Source organism: Salvelinus fontinalis, chromosome 20 (genome assembly GCF_029448725.1).
Source record: "Salvelinus fontinalis isolate EN_2023a chromosome 20, ASM2944872v1, whole genome shotgun sequence".
Taxonomy (NCBI): Eukaryota; Metazoa; Chordata; class Actinopteri; order Salmoniformes; family Salmonidae; genus Salvelinus; species Salvelinus fontinalis.
In genome coordinates, this window is record NC_074684.1 from 6,516,566 (window position 1) to 6,538,717 (window position 22,152).

At 44.1% G+C, this 22,152-nt stretch overlaps 1 protein-coding gene across 5 annotated transcripts in view; it reads left to right on the forward strand.

Annotated features, from left to right (window-relative positions):
• The window catches only part of LOC129817200 (1-phosphatidylinositol 4,5-bisphosphate phosphodiesterase beta-4-like), a 147,499-nt gene that overhangs the window by 90,417 nt on the left and 34,930 nt on the right, over positions 1-22,152 (forward strand). For 4 of the 5 annotated variants that reach the window (XM_055872205.1, XM_055872204.1, XM_055872207.1 and 1 more), the window contains 16 exons: positions 5,321-5,401; positions 7,063-7,122; positions 10,875-11,018; positions 13,845-13,924; positions 14,180-14,233; positions 14,325-14,406; positions 14,564-14,664; positions 16,711-16,768; positions 17,895-18,003; positions 18,227-18,437; positions 18,529-18,622; positions 19,170-19,249; positions 19,702-19,786; positions 19,997-20,087; positions 20,284-20,379; positions 21,454-21,629. In XM_055872205.1, coding sequence (XP_055728180.1) covers positions 5,321-5,401; positions 7,063-7,122; positions 10,875-11,018; positions 13,845-13,924; positions 14,180-14,233; positions 14,325-14,406; positions 14,564-14,664; positions 16,711-16,768; positions 17,895-18,003; positions 18,227-18,437; positions 18,529-18,622; positions 19,170-19,249; positions 19,702-19,786; positions 19,997-20,087; positions 20,284-20,379; positions 21,454-21,629 — 1,602 coding nt within the window. Of the gene's footprint in view, positions 1-5,320; positions 5,402-7,062; positions 7,123-10,874; positions 11,019-11,127; positions 11,134-13,844; positions 13,925-14,179; positions 14,234-14,324; positions 14,407-14,563; positions 14,665-16,710; positions 16,769-17,894; positions 18,004-18,226; positions 18,438-18,528; positions 18,623-19,169; positions 19,250-19,701; positions 19,787-19,996; positions 20,088-20,283; positions 20,380-21,453; positions 21,630-22,152 lie in introns of those variants that run through there. The other variant, XM_055872208.1, reaches the window with a different exon arrangement.

The window sequence follows — 22,152 nt, forward strand, 5'->3', positions numbered from 1 at the left end:
TGGTGTTCTTCGGCTTGCAAGCGTCCCTGTTTTTCCTTCAAACATAATGATGGTCATTATGGCCAAACTGTTCTATTTTTGTTTCATCGGACCAGAGGACATTTCTCCAAAAAGTACGATCATTGTCCCCATGTGCAGTTGCAAACCGTAGTCTGGCTTTTTTGTGGTGGTTTCGGAGCAGTGGATTCTACCTTGCTGAGCAGCCTTTCATGTTATGTCGATATTAGGACTCGTTTTACTGTGGATATAGATACTTTTGTACCTGTTTCCTCCAGCATCTTCACAAGGTCCTTTGCTGTTGTTCTGGGATTGATTTGCACTTTTCGCACAAAAGTACGTTCATCTCTAGGAGACAGAACGCGTCTCCTTTCTGAGCGGTATGACGGCTGTGTGGTCCCATGGTGTTTATACTTGCGTACTATTGTTTGTACAGATGAATGTGGTACCTTCAGGCGTTTGGAAATTGCTCCCAAGGATGAACCAGACTTGTGGAGGTCAAAACATTATTTTCTGAGGTCTTGGCTGATTTTTTGGGGGGGTTTTCCCATGATGTCAAGCAAAGAGGCACTGAGTTTGAAGGTAGGCCTTGAAATACATCCACAGGTACACCTCCAATTGACTAAAATTATGTCAATTCTTTCTTTTTTGTCAATTATGTCTATCAGAAGCTTCCAAAGCTATGAAATCATTTTCTGGAATTTTACAAGCTGTTTAAAGGCACAGTCAACTTACTTTATGTAAACCCATTGAAATTGTGATACAGTGAATTATAAGTGAAATAATCTGTCTGTAAACAATTGTTGTAAAAATTACTTGTGTCATGCACAAAGTAGATGTCCTAACCGACTTGCCAAAACTATAGTTTGTTAACAAGACATTTGTGGAGTGGTTGAAAAACGTTTTGTTTTTTTTCTATGTGTGACTCCAACCTAACTTCCTACTTCAACTGTATATATATATATTCATTTTTTAATCCCAGCCCCTGTCCCCGCAGGAGGTCTTTTGCCTTTTAGTTGGCCAACATTGTAAATAAGAATTTGTTCTTAACTGACTTGCCTAGTTAAATAAAATAAATACAATTAAAATGTGATATTTCAGGGTTTTTTTTATACATTTGCCCAAAAATCTAAAAACCTGTTTTTGCTATGTCATTAAGGGGTGTTGTGTGTGTATATTGATGACGGAAATGTTATCAATTTTAGAATAAGGCTGTAACCTAACAAAATGTGGAAAAAGACAAGTAGTCTGATAACTTTGCAAATGCACAGTTTGGTGATTGGATACTGTGATTTTATTGCGATTCGATCTTCCAAACATATTGCTCACCATATGTCTGCTGCAGAGGGACAAGAGAGAGACATGAGAAAACAACTAGTTTTGATCAGTCATGGAAAGAATAGAGCTGAAAACTAGCTGGCTCCCTATTTAAAAAGAAGATGGAGAACAAGCTATGAAGGAAAAATACTGGAGATTTGGGGCAGGTACAGCCAACTAGCGCAATAATAATATTGCAATATTGTCAAAACAATACGATACGATATATCGTCAAAAATAATGCCCTGATATGCAACCGTATCGATGTTTTACTACATTACTAATGACTTCATATATTGAGAGAGGGAGAGAGAGAACATGTTGCCCAACAATGATCTATCTGCACTGACTGCTCTGACAATCAGTGCCAAGACAGAAGCAAACAGATGATGATAAAAGTGTTAGAATGGAAATGAGACTGACATAAGTTGACGGTCAATGTTCGTTCACTAATACTAATGATGGCGGTAGAGTGAGATGGAATAATGTGCAGGGGACACATTTCCTGGACCCATTGCCGGTCTGCTCCCTGATGATGCTCTAATTGGTTTAGGGACATCTCTGTGTGTGTGTGAAACCAATGTGGTTTCAAAGACCAGTCATTTCCCTCTCTCCATTTCCCATTATCCCACTTCCCGTATCGGAGGAAGGATTCCAGTATTCCCCTTCTGTACCCTCCTCACTGCTGTGTCTCATCATCTTCCTCTGGCTCCCTCATTACTGACTCCACACACATACAGACAGTGACTCAGACAGCTAATGGGGAGTAAAACTCAGAGCCACACTGACAATCAAAATGGCCGCAGCAGCAGTATGTCCGATGTGGACTTAGTAGCCCATAGAGTGGACCGTGTTCTCGCTCCTCAAAGGTCGTGTGTATCAGGCCTTCGTCTTGGTGAGGCGCTAAGGCACGTCTAGGATCGGATTTGTTCTGTGTGTTCATGTTGGCTACTTACTCAGTCAATCATGTCAGAGTCTAGCTGATAGTTGAGTCATTCCATACTAACCCATTGGCATTAGTCTGTTTGGTTTGACAGGCGTTTATAGTTGCTTTTATTTATAGAGGCTTTAATATACGCTAGCTATGGGCCGTGGCAGGTTTGATAGAGACCCTGCTTTGTTTCTCACGTTTAAAGATTCCGGATGTCTCTGTCCCCTGTAGAGAACACGCACACTGTGGATCCCCAGGCCTGCTGTTAACGGTCGTGTCTGTGTGTGTGTTTAAAGAGCAGGGTGATGGATTGGGAACTCCTTAGAGGAGGGAGCCATGCTGCAGTCTAAACACTTGCACACACACTTCAGTGCTCGACAGTAACACTTGTCCTCTTGTCTGGGACAAGTAAAAAAAAATATATATATGTAGGTTTGAGTTGTCCAAATGGACAAGTAAAATAAATCACATAAGAATCACAATATTAAACAATTATTCTGATCAGCATTGGATTAGAGAAGCCAACATTGTAATACTATTTAAAAAAATGTTTCATGTACATAAATACAAAAGCCTAAAGGTCAAAGTATAGTCAAAGTATCATCACCCACATCATCACCCACATCATCACCCACCCTGAATCTGAGCTGAGACGCTCAGCATTTTAAACGATTTAACCATAAATGGAATTGTTTAAAACCTGGACGTTTTATGTCATTTTATGAGAATGGTGTTTTCTTGCTAATTGCATATTGGAACATTCCCACATAGCCTATACAGCCATATGCTCATTGCTGAGTTTATAATATGAAGAAATAAAAGTTAATCAACATTTTATGCTTTTGGATCTGTAGTCCCAGAACTGTCCCATAGTCTGTTATGAACCGTATACTCATTTTTCCATCGCCCTTCATTTGGAGTCCTGGAGGTATTTATTTGGTTAAGTATTTGGTTCTAATTGTAATTCTTTGATATTTTGTAGGCTACCAAGGGTGACCAACCATCCTCCAGGAGAGCCTTAAAGGGGCAGTGTTGTATTTTGAGACAGGAAGTCAACAGGCAGAGTGTAGCCTACATTTTTGTCTGATTCTCTGTGGTAAAAAGAAAAGATAGTAATGCATTTTATTTTGTAAAGTGGTTCCTTGCGTCATACAACGATGTAAACATGGTGTTACAGACTATTTAATTTTTTATTTTTGGACAAGTGACTTTAGCTTTTGGACAAGTCAAACATCAGTCATACTTGTTCAAAGGATAAGTGGCTAAAAAAAGTTAATGTCAAGCCCTGCACTTAAAGACACACACACACACACACACACACACACACACACACACACACACACACACACACACACACACACACATATCTAGCAGAGCGCCACTGCACGCTGAGAGAGGAATGTACTTATGAGAGTGGTGAGTCAGACAAGCAGGGGTCACCCTCTCTTATCTCTGCAGCCAAATATATGACTCCCACATGCACTCTCTGCCCCACACCATCCAAAGAGTGTGTGTTGGGGGAGGGGGGGGGGGGGGGGGGGGGGGTTTGGTCATCCCAGCCAGGTTACTTCTTAGAATGAAGAAGTACCCAGCCTAATATTGTAGATACTATCTATAACAGACATCTTTACAAGGTGAATACAACTGAAGCTCAGTTGACACCAAGCTGGATTTTTGTTGATTTCCAATGTCACTGAATGTCAGGACTGTTAGTTATAAGGCTGGGATCCGATTGATTTCACCTTTATTTAACAAGGCTAGTCAGTTAAGAACAAATTCTTATTTAAAATGACGGCCTTACCCTGGCCAAACCCTCCCCTAACCCGGACGACGCTGACACAGTATATGCGTGAACTAACAGCCATATTTCTGGTGTCGAGCAGCACATGTGCCTCTAGGTTTCTTCCTAGGCTCCTGCCTTTCTAGGGAGTTTTCCCGAGTCACTGTGCTTCTACATCTGCATTGCTTGCTCTTTGTTGGGTTTTAGGCTGAGTAAAAAGGGATTTATAAAATACATTTGATTGATTGATTGAACTGAAGGCTTACCATAATCTCACTGAAATAACACATGCTGCCGTGTGTGTGTGTGTGTGTGTGTGTGTGTGTGTGTGTGTGTGTGTGTGTGTGTGTGTGTGTGCGTCACTCACTGTTTCTTTTAGCTCTGCAACGACCCTCTACTCGGTCTCTCTCATGCACGCTCACTTAGAATGCGGCAGGCAGACAAATGGATGGACGATCCAAATGACTTGGCTATTACTCTGTTGCCAGCCCACCCCATTCTTACTCCCTCTCGGTCTCTCTCTCTCTTTCACACAACAAACGCACACACGAGGCCTCCAGTCAGAGCCTGGGACTATATTTATCTCCATCCCCACCTTACGAGCCTCGCTGTCTGGCCCGCTGACTGACTGCTGCCCCCAGCGCCTGAAGCAAACCTGGCTGTTTGACAAATAACCGCCTTGTGGATTTGGAACTGGGAGGTTTACCACATTAAGTAGACCGTAAATAAACCACAACTCTATCCTTTAAACTAGGGGATTGAATTAGTAGGTTAGGAACTATTTCTCGAAAGAAGTTATACCTCCCGACTCTTGCGCTGACGCAACGGTTTATTAAAAAGTCTCCCAACGTCACAGTAAACATGTAACAGGAAGTAGAAGACTAGATTTAGCCAGGATAATTGATCTTTTATAATATATCCAGGAGGCCAGTGAGTGTTGCCTGCCACGTTAATCAGGGTATGTCCTGTCACCAAGGTAGCAGTTGGTTGGTGTGTGGGGTACCAAGACACTGTTTGCATTCAACAGTTCATGACATTCACATTTATATGTGTTTGTGTTTGTCCTAGCGTTATGTCCTCCTGTCCTGCACACACAGAGTGTAGGTGTGTGTTCTCGTGTGTGTGTGTGTGTGTGTTACATCTTTAAAAATGAATTATCGGTGCTGCTGTTTATCTTGTTGCGTAAGTCGCGTGTGTGTACTAGCAAGGTAATGGGAGGTGGTGTGTAATGTCCTCGCACGTCAAATAAAACCTCTGATTGGCTCTCGAACTCAAATGCTTCTGTCTTCTCGCAGGACCCGTTTCTGTTTGAGCCCAGCTGTCTGGTCAAAGTGGACGAGTTTGGCTTCTTCATCACGTGGAAGAGCGACGGAAAGGTACAGTCTCTCAGCCAGATCTGTGTATATAAAAGGCTTCGTTCTCATCCTCTTCCTCGGTGCCCCGTCTTTGTGTTCTGAGTGTATTCAGAGAGAGAGACAAGAAAGACATCCATCTCCTCGCCCTCACGACTTTACTGTTCCAGCCACAGGGCCAAGTCATAATTTGGGTGACGGTAGCGTGACTAAGGGCAGTGGTACTTGAAGTGGCCAAGGTAACAGAACAGAGGAGAGGAGAGTTAGTCACTTGTTCCATTGTTCCCACCACCATTAATACACTATTGACTGAGTTTCAAGGGCTGGAGCAGTGAAAGCTGAGGGTAGTTGGTGAAATATAGCCTACTGCTTAGTGCTCATTGCCCTTAATATCTTAGACCGGGTACACGTAACTGCCAAAATAAATGAAAACAGCAACTTACTAAGGAGTTGGGCCACCGCGAGCCGCCAGAACAGCTTCAATGCGCCTTGGCATAGATTCTACAAGTATCTGGAACTCTATTGGAGGGATGTGACACCATTCTTCCATGAGAAATTCCATCATTTGGTGTTTTGTTGATGGTGGGGGGGAAAACGCTGTCTCAGGCGCCGCTCCAGAATCTTCCATGAGTGTTCTGTTGGGTCAGAGAGTTGAGCAGTCTTCGTCTCTGAAGCTTCTGCCAGACTTTATTCAGAGAGGGTAAAGAAAGACAATGGTATAGAATGGACTTTATTCAGAGAGGGAACATGAAATACAATGGTATAGAATGGACTTTATTCAGAGAGGGAACATGAAAGACAATGGTATAGAATGGACTTTATTCAGAGAGGGAACATGAAATACAATGGTATAGAATGGACTTTATTCAGAGAGGGAACAGGAAAGACTGAAAGCTATTCAGCGCTAGGATGCTTCTGTATGAAAAAGTCAAGAGGATAGAATGCCGTCTCTTATGGCGTGCAGACGTTTCGACTGCACGGTCCTTTTCAACACCAGTCTCCTTTTCCAACGGTACGTTCTTGCAAGTCGGTCAACTCGATGCGCATGGATGGAAGGAATAGCTTGAGACAGAACTTGACTTAGCCGAGGTGACTCTGAGACGGTGGCATCAAATGAACGCTCCCCGTAGAGGAGAGAGAGGCCCATAATCCTCGCTGAAAATTGCCTTCAGCGTTCATCAAACACTTCAGCAACAGCTCCTGGGTGTTCTTTTGTTCCAACCCTGCTGTAACACGGCTGATTCTGTCAATTAGGAGGGGTTGGCTGCTCGTGTTATACGGTAATGCTGGTTGGAGAGGAAGGGCTTTGTTATCCGTCATACCGTTGGGGTTCATCCGTTGTGTAAGAGGATAAGCAGGATATTCCTCCACGCTGATCGTATTACTGTCTCGCTCTCTGTCTCTCTCTGGGTTATCGTATTTGTCGCCGCGACATGGGGGCATGTAGGCAGATGTCATTTCAAACAGCCGTATCTGGCCACTAGCATAGCGTATGTCTATGGAGCTTCTGGAGCAGACAGGCAGGATGCTACTGTAATCCGACAAAGCTCGGTGAGGTTTGGGGAGTGGGATGGAATGTGTTTTTTTTGTTTGGCATTGACAAGATCCATTTTTCTCCCTCTGTCTCTCTCTCCTCTCTCTCTCTCTCCCTCCCTCCATCTCTCTCTTTCTCTCTCTCTCTACAGGAGGGCCAGGTTCTAGAATGTTCTCTGATCAACAGTATTCGAGTCGGAGCCGTGCCAAGGGTGAGCCCTTTAAAACCCAGTTTCCTCCCTTAGTCCTTACCGTCCTCCCTCCATCTTTCAAATAAACGTCTTACCCACTCCTCTCCTTACCTACTCCTCTCTACCTCTCTGACTCTCTCTCCATCCATCTCCTCGCCCTCACGACTTTACCGTTCCAGCCACAGGGCCAAGTCATAATTGGGGTGACGGTAGCGTGACTAAGGGCAGTGGTACTTGAAGTGGCCAAGGTAACAGAACAGAGGAGAGGAGAGTTAGTCACTTGTTCCATTGTTCCCACCACCGTTAATACACTATTGACTGAGTTTCAAGGGCTGGAGCAGTGAAAGCTGAGGGTAGTTGGTGAAATATAGCCTACTGCTTACTGCTCATTGCCCTTCGTATCTTAGACCAGGTACAGCTACAGGTAACTGCCAAAATAAAGGAAACATCAATATAATGTCTTAATAAGGCATTGGGCCACCGCAAGCTGCCTGAACAGCTTCAATGTGCCTTGGCATAGATTCTACAAGATTCTACACTCGTTTACCCAAGTGTTTGTTTTATTTTGGCAAATACCTGTAAATATTTCGTACTTGAATGTTTATTACCCTCCAGGTTTGTAGCTGTATCTAAAGCGTGTTATTTAGCCTTGAATGTTGTTTCTTATCTGGGAGGGATACTGTAACAATGCCTTTAGAATTTAGTTTGTTAGTTAGTTGCCTCAATAGAACAATTATTCCCAACAGACAAAAAGCTATTGAATACTCTTTGATCCAAACAAATGCATTTAGGCTAATTGGTTGTGGAAAATACACTTGTAAGCATGCAGTCTTTGTCAATGTCTAGGCTGTTCTGTGTCCCTGAAAGTTTTTTCTGCTTTCTTTAAACAGAAGGGTCTTAATGAAAATACAGCTAACATTAACCACAGAGTATTCCTTTCATGAACATCAGGGCTAAACACACACACACACATACACACACATGCCCACACATACAAATGCCCACACACACCACACACACACAGAAACACAACTAGATTTGACTATATTTGTGAAGGCAATTGATTCCCATTCAAAATCCTATTTTCCCTAACCCTAACTTTAACCATAAACCCTAACTCCTAACCTTAAACTTAACAACTAACCCTTAACCCTAATTCTAACCCCAAACCTAACTCCTAATCCGAAAATGTCCTCACTTCTCAGAATTTGTGTTGGTTTACTATTCTTGTGAAGACTTTCTGGTACTCACAAGTATAGTAAAATGTGTACACACACACACAGCTACTCCTTCCATTACATATAGACTCCCTCAATAATTCCGTGGTCGTGTCCTGCTGCAGTGTAATGTTTGGCATCATGCGAGCGACATGAATTATGGAAGGCCCTGGGGTCCTGAGGGAGTGCCCATACGGACGCTTGGCTATAATTAAGGTGTGCTTTTCTCAAAAACGCCGGAGAATAAACCACTCGCTCAGCCCCGAAAAATATACTCAAACATCCTGAAAACACTCGTTGACGTGTGTGCACAGATCACGAGGGAGTGTGTGTATTGTTGACAGAGCGGGAGGTACTCTACGTCTGAGACAGTGTGTGTGACTGCGTCTGTGCATGGCGTACGTGTGGTGTGTGTAAGGCCGCAACCCCTCCCTGTCTGTGTTTGGTAAGGTTACGCATTCTTCCTGGTAAACAACAGACAAAGAGCAACTCATCTCATGGTTGATCTCGGTTGGATTGCTAACTCGATTACACAATCGCACAGCTATTGTCGCTAACTCAATGAACAAAGAAAGAAGAATCACATTGAGGATATTTGGCTGTATTCACTTTAATAAACAAAGGCTGGCTTTGCAGAATGAATCGTCTGTTGCTATCCAGCTGATTCCATCGCACAACGGTTACTCTGGTTGTCCTAGATAGTTCCCCTTCTTGCGTTATCCTTTGAACTAACTCAACTAATCAATGTTACATAGAAAAGTGACAGAACATTATGTCTAAGTCTGTCTGAGACAGATGAAATGGTTAAAAAATGTAACTATCACGTTTTGTAATGACTTGATATTCTGTTGGTCTTTATTACATACCGTTGAAGTGGGAAGTTTACATACACTTAGGTTGGAGTCATTAAAACTCGTTTTTAAACCACTCCACAAATTTCTTGATAACCGACTATAGTTATGGCAAGTCGGTTAGGACATCTACTTTGTGCATGACCAAAGTAATTTTTACAACAATTGTTTACAGACAGATTATTTCACTTATAATTCACTGTATCAGAATTCCAGTGGGTCAGAAGTTTACATACACTAAGTTGACTGGGCCTTTAAACAGCTTGGAAAATTCCAGAAAATTATGTCATGGCTTTAGAAACTTCTGATAGGCTAATTGACATAACTTGAGTCAATTGCAGGTGTACCTGTGGATGAATTTCAAGGCCTACCTTCAAACTCAGTGCCTCTTTGCTTGACATCATGGGAAAATCAAAAGAAATCAGCCAAGACCTCAGAAAAAAATGTAGACCTCCACAAGTCTGGTTCATCCTTGGGAGCAATTTCCAAATGCCTGAAGGTATCGCGTTCATCTGTGCAAACAATAGTATGCAAGTATAAACACCATGGGACGACGCAGCCGTCATACCGGTCAGGAAGGAGACACGTTCTGTCTCCTGGAGATGAACGTACTTTGGTGTGAAAAGTGCAAATCAATCCCAGAACAACAGCAAAGGACCTTGTGAAGATGCTGGAGGAAACAGGTACAAAAGTATCTATATCCACAGTAAAACAAGTCCTATATCGACATAACCTGAAAGGCCTCTCAGCAAGGAAGAAGCCACTGCTCCAAAACCGCCATAAAAAAGCCAGACTACGGTTTGCACATGGGGATAAAGATTGTACTTTTTGGAGAAATGTCCCCTGGTCTGATGAAACAAAAATTTAACTGTTTGGCCATAAGGACCATCGTTATGTTTGGAGGAAAAAGGGGGTGGCTTGGAAGCCAAAGAACACCATCCCAACCGTGAAGCACGGGGGTGGCAGCATCATGTTGTGGGGGTGTTTTGCTGCAGGAGGGACTGGTGCACTTCACAAAATAGATGTCATCATGAGGAGGAGGAAAATGATGTGGCTATATTGAAGCAACATCTCAAGACATCTGTCAGGAAGTTGAAGCTTGGTCGCAAATGGATCTTCCAAATGGACAATGATCCCAAGCATACTTCCAAAAGTTGTGGCAAAATGGCTTAAGGACAACAAAGTCAAGGTATTGGAGTGGCCATCACAAAGCCCTGACCTCAATCCCATAGAAAATTTGTGGGCAGAACTGAAAAAGCATGGGCGAGCAAGGAGGCCTACAAACCTGACTCAGTTACACCAGCTCTGTCAGGAGGAATGGGCCAAAATTCGCCCAGCTTATTGTGGGAAGCTTGTGGAAGGCTACCCGAAATGTTTGACCCAAGTTCAACAATTTAAATGCAATGCTACCAAATACTAATTGAGTGTATGTAAGCTTCTGACCCACTGGGAATGCAATGAAAGAAATAAAAGCTGAAATAAATCATTCTCTCTGCTATTATTCTGACATTTCACATTCTTAAAATAAAGTGGTGATCCTAACTGACCTAAGACAGGGAATTGTACGAGGATTAAATGTCAGGAATTGTGAAAAACTGAGTTTATATGTATTTGGCTAAGGTGTCTGTAAACTTCCGACTTCAACTGTATCTCTCTCTCTCTCTCTCTCTCACTCTCACTCTCACTCTCTCTCTCCTCTCTCTAGGACCCTAAGATTCTGTCTTCGTTCGAGGCGGCGGGGAAGAAAGAGGAGGAGCTGGAGGGATGTGTCATCTGTGTCTGTAGCGGGACCGACCTCGTCAACCTCTCCTTCATGTACATGGTGGCTGACAGCCCAGACACAGCTAGGGTAAATACGCAACGTTATTATCACGTTATGACAACATTATTACAACGTTCATACGACATCCATACCTCATTACACGCTGCGACTGATCCGATCGACCGGGAATGACACAGCTAGGGTCAATGCGCAACATTAAAACCGGCACAGGGTTCATGCAACACTATTGCAACATGAATGTAACGTTACTCAACTCTAACAGACCTAGTCAACCCCAATTTTTTCACACGGTGGTAGTGAATCCAGACAGTGCTAGGGTAATGCCATCACGCAGCCAGGGTATCTCTCTGTCCCTCTCGCTCTCTCTCTCGCTCTCCCAGCTAGCCCGTACAGGGGTCATCATGTTGAACATTGCACTCTGGTGGTGACATTGAAGACTGTGGCTAGCCAGCCAGGATGCTTTAGAGGAGTGTTTGAAGAAATGGGAAGATTGGAGTTCTCAGGCAGCTGGGAGCAGAAGACCCCTTTTATTGTCTGATTACTGAAGAAATGAACCGCCGATGTATCAGCGAACAGATGACGATGAATTGTTTGATGTAGTTGTTCTAGTTGGATTCCTGATACGACATATATAATAGACGGAGCGAGAGAGAGCGAGGGGGGGGGGGGGTTTACACTGTAGAAGACGGAATGCGGAATGCCAAATGAATGATAATAGACTACCTAGAGGTGCCATCACCAGCTGAGCTTGAAGGTCACACACACACACACACACACACACACAAACACACGCTCATTCATGCTACCTTGTTCTCTTGCTCTCTCGTATACAGACACACGAACACACCATCTCACACTCTCAGCAGGTTAGTTGCAGCAGACTTGAAGAGCTGACACAGTTGATCACATCAGCATAGTCTGTGAACAACACACACACGCGCGCACACACACGTAGCCCAGAGACAAACGGCATGCTGCCTCACGTATTAAGGGTAATGTGTCCGTTGAAAGAGATCGAAGCCGGATAAGATGTGTTCTAGAGAGGAAGAGAGAGAGAGAGAGGCGAGGGAGAGCCGAAATCAACGCTGTTTACACACACACACACACACACACACACACAGGCAGGATAGCTGTGCGCATACATCTGCATCTGCTGTTTGGTCGTGGCTGCTTTCAAATTAAACAGAGAGAGGAAATTAAACAAACACTGTGAGTGAGGAGAGAGCACACACGCATAGACACAGTGAAACGGATACGCTGTGAGTGAATAAACGTCCGGAGAAGGCCGTATGCGTGTGTGTGTATTGTGTAAGTTCGCTACATGGCCAAAAGTATGCGGACACCTGCTCGTCAAACGTTTCATTCCAAAATCAGGGATATTAATATGGAGTTGGTCCCCCATTTGCTGCTATTACAGCCTCCACTCTTCTGGGAAGGCTTTCCACTAGATGTTGGATCATTGCTGCGGGGACTTGCTTCCATTCAGCCATGTTGAAAGTCACTGAGCTCTTCAGTAAGGCCATTCTGCTGCCATTGTTTGGCCTAGCGTGACTAAGGGCAGTGGTACTTGAAGTGGCCAAGGTAACAGAACAGAGGAGAGTTAGTCACTTGTTCCATTGTTCCCACCACCGTTAATACACTATTGACTGAGTTTCAAGGGCTGGAGCAGTGAAAGCTGAGGGTAGTTGGTGAATTAGAGCCTACTGCTTAGTGCTCATTGCCCTTCGTATCTTAGACCAGGTACAGCTACAGGTAACTGCCAAAATAAAGGAAACACCAATATAATGTCTTAATAAGGCATTGGGCCACCGCAAGCTGCCTGAACAGCTTCAATGTGCCTTGGCATAGATTCTACAAGATTCTACACTCGTTTACCTAAGTGTTTGTTTTATTTTGGCAAATACCTGTACGTTCAACAACATTAAATATTTCGTACTTGAATGTTTATTACCCTCCAGGTTTGTAGCTGTATCTAAAGCGTGTTATTTAGCCTTGAATGTTGTTTCTTATCTGGGAGGGATACTGTAACAATGCCTTTAGAATTTAGTTTGTTAGTTAGTTGCCTCAAGAGAACAATTATTTCCAACAGACAAAAAGCTATTGAATACTCTTTGATCAAAACAAATGGATTTAGGCTAATTGGTTGTGGAAAATACACTTGTAAGCATGCAGTCTTTGTCAATGTCTAGGCTGTTCTGTGTCCCTGAAAGTTTTTTCTGTTTTCTTTAAACAGAAGGGTCTTAATGAAAATACAGCTAACATTAACCACAGAGTATTGCTTTCAAGAACATCGGGGCTGAACACACACACACATACACACATGCCCAGACATACACACACCACACACTCACACACAGAAACACACAACTATGTTTTACTATACTTGTGAAGACTTTTTGGGGACCAACAATTGATTCCCATTCAAAATCCTATTTTCCCTAACCTTAACCATAAACCCTAACTCCTAACCTTAACCTTAAACTTAACAACACCCCTATTTTGTAAGTTCACTACATGACCAAAAGTATGTGGACACCTGCTCGTCGAACATTTCATTCCAAAATCAGGGATATTAATATGGAGTTGGTCCCCCCTTTGCTGCTATAACAGCCTCCGCTCTTCTGGGATGGCTTTCCACTAGATGTTGGAACATTGCTGCGGGGACTTGCTTCCATTCAGCCATGTTGAAAGTCACTGAGCTCTTCAGTAAGGCCATTCTGCTGCCATTGTTTGGCTATGGAGATTGCATGGCTGTGTGCTCTATTTTATGCACCTGTGAGCAACGGGTGTGGATGAAATGGCCGAATCCCCTAATTTGAAGGGGTGTCCACATACTTTTGGACATATAGTGTATGTACGTGTGAACGCCTATGTTTCTGTGTTTGTTTGCAGAAGTGGACGGAGGGTTTGAGGTCAGTGATCCACAATTTCAGAGCCAATAACGTCTGTCCTATGACCTGCCTCAAGAAACAGTGAGTAGACACCCATTCAAAAGCCTATTTCCCTTAACCCCTAAACCTAACTCGAACCCTTAACCCCTAACCCTATCTCCTAAAACCTAACGCTAATTGTAACACTAAACCTAACCCCTAAGCCTAAGATAGCTTTTTTCCTTGTAGGGACCGGCTAAATGCCCCCACTTGCCTGAATTCTCCTTGTTTTACGATAGAAAACCCCAAAACACACACCTCAATATGTGTTGTCTCTCCTCTTCTTTTTTTTTTTAGTTGGATGAGGATGTGCTTTCTGACCAATGTGAACGGCAAGATCCCAGTGAGAACGTAAGAGACACTTCAGTTGGCAATAACATTTATCACTCATTTGAGTTCATCCAATGGACGTTGTGACGACAGCCGACTCGCTCTGTTTCAGCATCACACGGACGTTTGCGTCTGGGAAAACGGAGAAAGGAATCTTTCAGGCTCTGAAGGAGCTGGGACTGCCTAGTGGAAAGGTAAAGTGAATGTTGTGCCCGGTACCTTTTATTGTAACTCTGTCGTCGGCTCTACCTTCCGTCTTCAGAATGATGGCGCAGAACACTGTTGTGTACACCGTGTGTTACTATATTCTTCCCCTGGTGTAACATGTATCATGCCCGTTCTTTCCCTCAGAACGATGAGATCGAACACTCAGCGTTCCCCTTTGACATCTTCTATGCCCTGACTCAGAAGATCTGCCCTCGTACTGACATCGAGGAACTCTTCAAGAAAATGTGAGTGGTCACGAACTCCACTCCCCAGGCCTCTTCTGCTGTTCTCTCCCCTCTCAATGATCTAACCTGGCGCTACTCTAGGAAGCTAGCTGCGCCATAAATTCTAGTCACATCTGAGTGTACAGTAAGGGTAGGAGTGACAAGGTCTTACACTGGTTGAGAAGACATCTTGTCAACGTATAGTTCAGTAATCAGTTTTGCTCACTGGTCAGGCGTTTACAGTACAACATCTAAGTAGCATTTTATTGCTATGTGTTTTTCCAGCATGGTTCCAACAGTGATTCTTGTAGTGAAAGAGGTATTTAGTAACAATTTGGGTTGATAACTGTAGTGTATATATACTGTTTGTGTGAATGACAGGAGAGAGAGAGTGTTGTTCTACAGGGCATTCTGAAAGTATTCAGACCCCTTCCCTTTTTTGAGATGTTGTTTACGTTACAGCCTTATTCTAAAATGGATTAAAAAAAAAAAAATCTCCTCGTCAATCTACACACAATACCCCATAATGACATCACAATACCCCATAATGACATCACAATACCCCATAATGACAAAGCAACAATAGTTTTTGGGGGGATTATTAAATATTCAGACCCCTTGCGAGACTCGAAATTGAGCTCAGGTGCATCCTGTTTCCATTGATCCTCCTTGAGATGTTTCTACGACTTGATTGGAGTCCACCTGTGGATAGTTCAGTTGATTGGACATGATTTGGAAAAGCACACACCTGTCTATATAAGCTCCCACAGTTGACAGTGCATGTCAGAGCAGTGACCAAGAACCCGATGGTCACTCTGACAGAGCTCCAGAGTTCCACTGTGGAGATGAGAGAACCTTCCAGATGGATAACCATCTCAGCAGCACTCCAGCAATCAGGCCTTTATGGTAGAGTGGCCGGACGGAAGCCACTCCTCAGTAAAAGGCACATGACAGCCCAGTTGGAGTTTGCCCAAAGGCACTTAAGGCACTCTCAGACCATGAGAGACAAGATTCTCTGGTCTGATGAAACCAAGATCGAAGTCTTTGGCCTGAATGCCAAGCGTCACGTCTGGAGGAAACCTAGCACCATCCCTACGGTGAAGCATGGTGGTGGCAGCATCATACTGTGGGGATGTTTTTCAGCGGCAGGGACTGGGAGACTAGTCAGGATCAAGTGAAAGATTTAACAGAGCAAAGTACAGCGAGATCCTTGATGAAAACCTGCTCCAGAGCACTCAGGACCTTAGACTGGGACGAAGGTTCACCTTCCAACAGGACAATGACCCTAAGCACACAGCCAGGACAATGCAGGAGTGGCTTTGGGACAAGTCTCTGAATGTCCTTGGAGTTGTCCAGCCAGAACCCAATCGAACATCTCTGGAGAGACCTGAAAATAACTGTGCAGCGACACTCCCCATCCAACCTGACAGAGCTTGAGAGGATCTGCAGAGAAGAATGGGAGAAAATACCCAAATACAGGGTGTGTCAAGCTTGTAGCGTCTTACCCAAGAAGACTCGAGGCTGTAATCGCTGACAACGGTGCTTCAACAAAGTACTGAGTAAAGGGTCTGAATGTGATATATATATATTTTTTTTATACATTTGCAAAAAAAAAAAAGTATTTGCTTTGTCATTGTGTGATATTGTGTGTAGAGTAATGAGGATTCTTTATTTGCCCCTCCATTTTAGAACAAGGCTGTAACGTAACAAAATGTGGGAAAAGTCAAGTGCTCTGGATACTTCCTGAATGCCCTGTATGTTGGTGGTTTGTTGAAAGATCAAATTTCTTAGACAGCCTGCAGCTGCTCTACTAATAACCCCCGGACAACCTAATCTGCTTCATCAGGGACACATTAACACGTTTCTTTTAAACTAACTCAACGTTTTTTAAATGTTTGACCAGTGGTGATGTTAAACATGTTCTAGAATGTTCTTATGAAAGTGTAACATGACAGTGCTCTATTTTTACCCTTTAAATATATATATTTTTCTGCTTTCTAGTTACTGACTGACTGAGAGGGTTTTAAGAAACCTAACATTTTGTCTTTCTAATGAATTCCTTTGCAGCAATGGGGACAAAAGTGATTTTTTAAACGTAGACCAGTTAGTCAGCTTTCTGAATGAAGTAAGCTTTTTATCATTCATTAACTTCACTGTGTGACTGCTTGACCCCTCCCCTCTCACCTGGCATAGGGTAGAAGTTGCCCTTAGGCACAGATCTAGGATCAGTTAACATTTGGTGGGATAACAATGCAAAACTGACCTTAAATCATTGTCTAGGGATAACTTCATCCTGACTCTCTAAGCTGCACCCCCCCCCCCCCCCCCATCCCCAACCTATTTCCCCCCACCCCCGCATACTTGTGACTGGTTGTGTAACCCTGGCGACCTGGGGAGGGAGGGGCTCCCTGTTCGGCCATCTTGCCTGTTTCTTGCTGCCTGTTTGTCTGTCTGTCTGCTAGTTGTCTCTGCTTTGGCTGAAAAACTTACCTGCTTCCACTGCTATCTTCCCCAGTAGTACAAAAGCTCTGAAAAATGTGTTCCCTCCTGCTTTAGTGGCCAGTGGTGTTGTCGTGTCTCTCTTCCTGTAAGACCACACACGTTAGCTCCCTACTTCTGACGAGCACACACACACACCTCTTCTCCCCCACCTCATTGCAGTAGCTCTATACCAGTAACTGGCTTTTTGGTTTTCATTTCAACACCCACAAATGAATGATGTGTCTGTACCGGATAATACTATATCCATTGTCACTGTGTCAGTGTAAGGTGTCGACCCGCATTTGTTTGTAAGCGTCAGCTGTGTGTGTTTGTGTTTTAATTGCTGTCTCTTGTCATAATGGTCCCCGATCCCAACCTGAGAAATTGAACAGAGGTGGTTCGTTAAAGCAACCCTCGCATGATGTGTAGCTTAACCCTTGCGTAAGACCTGAAAACTGGCGTTAGCTTCACGAGCTAATTAGATCAGCGGGATAAAATAGTTTCGTGGCACACAGAAGACACCGGGTTCAACTCGGTTGGTCACATGACTTGTGCGCATAAAGTTTCTCGAAAGTAGCTTAAAACCATAAACACGTTTCTGCAAAGTTTTGCCGAAGTCAGGCATTAGTATTCATGGGAGATCTGCGCAGAAGCTCGAGCTACACGCACATTTCTCAAGTTAGGAATGGGTCCCAATGTTCTTAGTGTGCAGTGACGTGTGTCTGTGTGCTGGTGAGTGAGACGGTCTTCTGTATCATTGCGTTCTCCAGAACCAGCGCGACCCGCGGCTAAATGAGATCCTGTTCCCCTTCTACGACCCGAAACGCGCCATGCAGATCATCGAGAAGTACGAGAGAGACCCCGACCTCAAGAAGAAAGGTGAGAGAGTGGGATGGATGGAGAGAGAGAGAGTGGGAGAGGGAAGAGCACTGCTGCCCTCTTCTGGTGAATAACAAAAGAGCACACCGCCCTCATACTAATGTACGCACATGTTAGTTTTTCCTCAACTCTCAAACAACCAAGTCGAAGAGTGTATGTTAAACACACTCTCTTAGACCCCCCCCCCCCCCCCCCCTCTGCTCCTCCTCCTCCTCTCCCCCAGGCCGTATGTCCAGCGATGGCTTCTGCAGGTACCTGATGTCAGATGAGAATGCCCCGGTGTTCCTGGACTGTCTGGAGCTGTACCAGGACATGGAGCAGCCGCTGGCCCACTACTTCATTGCCTCGTCCCACAACACCTACCTGAACGGGAGGCAGTTCGGAGGGAAGTCCTCCGTGGAGATGTACAGACAGGTGCTGCTCTCCGGCTGCAGGTAGGGGTGGAGAGGGGTGTGGATGGGGGGGGGAGGGATGTGTGTTTGTGTGTTTTATATAAAGTGTGTTAACTCTTTTTGTATTTGTCAGGTGTGTAGAGCTGGACTGCTGGGATGGGAAAGGAGAAGACCAGGAGCCTATCATCACTCACGGCAAGGCCATGTGTACTGACATCCTCTTCAAGGTACATGCATGCACACGCACACTCACACTCACACACACACTCACTCACTCACTCACATCACTCACGGCAAGGCCATGTGTACTGACATCCTCTTCAAGGTACATGCATGCACACTCACACTCTCACTCACACTCTCACTCACACACTCACTCACTCACACACTCACTCACTCACTCACTCACATCACTCACGGCAAGGCCATGTGTACTGACATCCTCTTCAAGGTACATGCATGCACATGCACACGCACACTCACACACTCACTCACTCACTGACTCACTCACTCACTCACTCACTCAAAGAATGAAGATGATTAGTCAGGACGTTGAATTCATTACGTATGGCAAGTCTGCCCTCTTGTGTGGATCGATTGATACTGCATCTGATTGCAACCTGCAGCTCCACTGGGAGTTACACTGTAGTTATTGATCAGACACTCACATCCAGAGAGACTTAAGGAGAATGATCAATAATGGATCCAGGGTGATTTTTAACATCAATCCCCATGTTGTTGCCCCCCCCCCCCCCCCCCCCCCCCTTCATATAGGATGTGATCTCAGCCATCAGGGAAACTGCCTTTGTGACGTCTGAGTATCCCGTGATCCTGTCATTTGAAAACCACTGCAGGTAGGGCTTCACAATGATCCGGAATCATCTTTGACAACTTCGTACATGACAATGTTATTATTTATTCCCGTGCGAGATGGAAAGGAGGGAGCTAACTCTCACACTAACTCTCACACTCTCTTACTAGCACAGCCTTTGCTGATAACTACACCGTGGGGAATATTGACTTACTGTGACATGTGGTTGTCTCACCTAGCTAGCTCTCTTAAGACGAACGCACTAAACTGTAAGTCGCTCTGGATAAGAGCGTCTGCTAAGGGACTCAAGTGTCAATGGAAATGTCTTGAGGCAAATGTTTGATCACGTGCTTTAGGATTTCACAATGATCCAGAATCATTTGGACCATTGTGACACATAAAGTTATTATTTATTCCTGTACATCTGATCGAAATGACATGAAACTGTTATTACATTTGATTTAAAGGCAACAACAACAATCCTGTGTGTTTCAGTAAACCCCAGCAGTATAAGATGGCTCGTTATTGTGAGGAGATCTTTGGAGAATACCTACTGAGGCATCCTCTTGAGGGATTCCCTGTGAGTCCACCTTCTAGCACACTATATATCTATACCTGTCTGTTTCTTATCTACAGTGTCTGTATCTGTACCGTGTCTGACAGTTGAGGATGACTGGACATGGTAAAGAATGTGGATGTAATATTTCCATGCTACAGACAATGAACCATCTACTGCAAATGTCTTGAGTCATTTTATTTTTCAAAACGTAATGTTTGCTGTTGTTGCCAGGTTGAAGCGGGTCGTCCCTTGCCTTCTCCCAACGATCTCAAACGCAAAATCCTCATCAAAAACAAACGCTTGAAACCCGAGGTGGAACAGAGTACGTTGACAGCGACAGTCTTGTCTTTCACATGACCGTTAACTTCATGCAAAGATTCATTTTATATCCCTTAGTTTCACACAGATGTTGCTACTGCTCGACCTGCCTGTTCTGAGTCATTCTGCATGTTGTTTTCTGATTGACTTACACTATGCTGACTTGTGTTGTTGCGTGTGTGTGTGTGTGTGTTCTGCAGAGCAGTTAGAGTCTTTTAAGAAGCACATGGAGGCAGGAGAGACCAACACACCAGCCATCTTACTAGGAGCAGAGACCGAGGAAGATGTGGAGAACGGTGAGTGTGTGTGTGTGCAGATGTGCCCATATTTACGTTTGTGTATGCCTGTTCTCCAGGCGTGTACGCCTGTTCTCCTTTTTGTGCTGGTGTGTGGTCACTTTGGATGCTGAGATATTCAGGCAATTTGAATCGGTTGACTGGAGTAGGTGTGTGTCTTTGTGACCAGTGCTACACTCTTAGAAAAAAGGAGCTATCTATCTGTCCCCATAGGAGAACCCTTTGAAGAACCCTTTTTGGTTCCAGGTAGAATCCTTTTGGTTCCAGGTAGAAACCTTTCGGGTTTTGTATAGAACCCTTTCCGCAGAGGGTTTTACATGGAACCCAAAAGGGTTCTACCTGGAACCAAAAATAGTTTTCCTATGGAGACAGCTGAAGAACCATTTTTAGTACCCTTCTTTTCTAAGAGTGTAGGTCATAGGCGACATACGCTGCCGCTTAGGAAGTCAACGGGGGTCTCAACTTACCGTTGGTTAGGATAGCGGAATACACGGCGTGGAATTTTGAAATGTGTTCGTGCATCATCAGCATTTCTCATGTTATGTCAGTCACCGACAGTCACTCAATTAGCCCACGTCAGCTAACATTTTATAAATTGTAAGCACATTTTTTTCCAGTCTTGCCAGCTATCTAAACCTTGTAGTAATCATGGTTGAATTACTGACCAGGCACGCGAGGCACGAACCCAGTGGCCCTGACCTCCAGGCTACCCCCATTCAGATATTATATCAACGTGGCATAAGTCATGGCAGAATGTGTAGAATTGCAGGACATTCACTTTTAAGCTTCACATTTTTCTCTCCGCCACCCAGAGGGGGGCAACTAAAATGTTTCCGCCTCAAGGTGGGGGGGGGGGGGGGCTGTTTTGAACGGTGTGTGTTGGAGGGTAACAGTGTGGTCCCGTGTGGCTCAGTTGGTAGAGCATGGCGCTTGCAACGCCAGGGTTGTGGGTTCATTCCCCACGGGGGGACCAGGATGAATATGTATGAACTTTCCAATTTGTAAGTCGCTCTGGATAAGAGCGTCTGCTAAATGACTTAAATGTAAAATGTAAATGTGTTCCTGTATCTGTAGCTCTAGGTGATGTGAAGGATGTGATTCCTGACTTGAAGACGTCTGCATCAGAGGAGCCTAGTGAAGAGAACAGCCTCAGCACCAGTGTCAGTATCAGTGACAGCGTCAGCGTCGGCGTCAGCGTGAGTGTGAACAAAGACGGAGAGGGGAAGGAGAGGGACAACAGCATCAAAAAGGTAGACATTTTGTGAACGGAATTTGTTTTTTTTAGGTTAAGACTTTTAACCTATGACCCAAAAAGAGTCTGTGTTCAGTCGTGTGTTCAGGTGGTGACAGAGATACATTATGTAGACGTCATGTTGATGTACTACAGACCAAATAAACTACAGTAGTTTGCCTACCTGAAGTAATCACAGCCCTTGACTTTTCCACTTTCTGTTGTTACAAAGTGGATTTAATTGTAATTGTTCGTCAGCAATCTACACAAAATACTCTGTAATGTCAAAGTGGAAGAACATTTTATTTTATTCATGGCAAATAAAGCACTAATATATTGATTCAATAAGTATTCAACCCCCTGAGTCAATACATGTTAGAATCACCTTTGGCAGCGAATACAGCTGTCAGTCTTTCTGGGTAATTATCTTAAGAACTTTGCAAACCTGGATTGTACAATATTTGCCCATTTTTCTTGTTTACATTCGTCAAGCTCTGTCAAGTTGGTTGTTGATCATTGCTAGACAGCCATTTTCAAGTCTT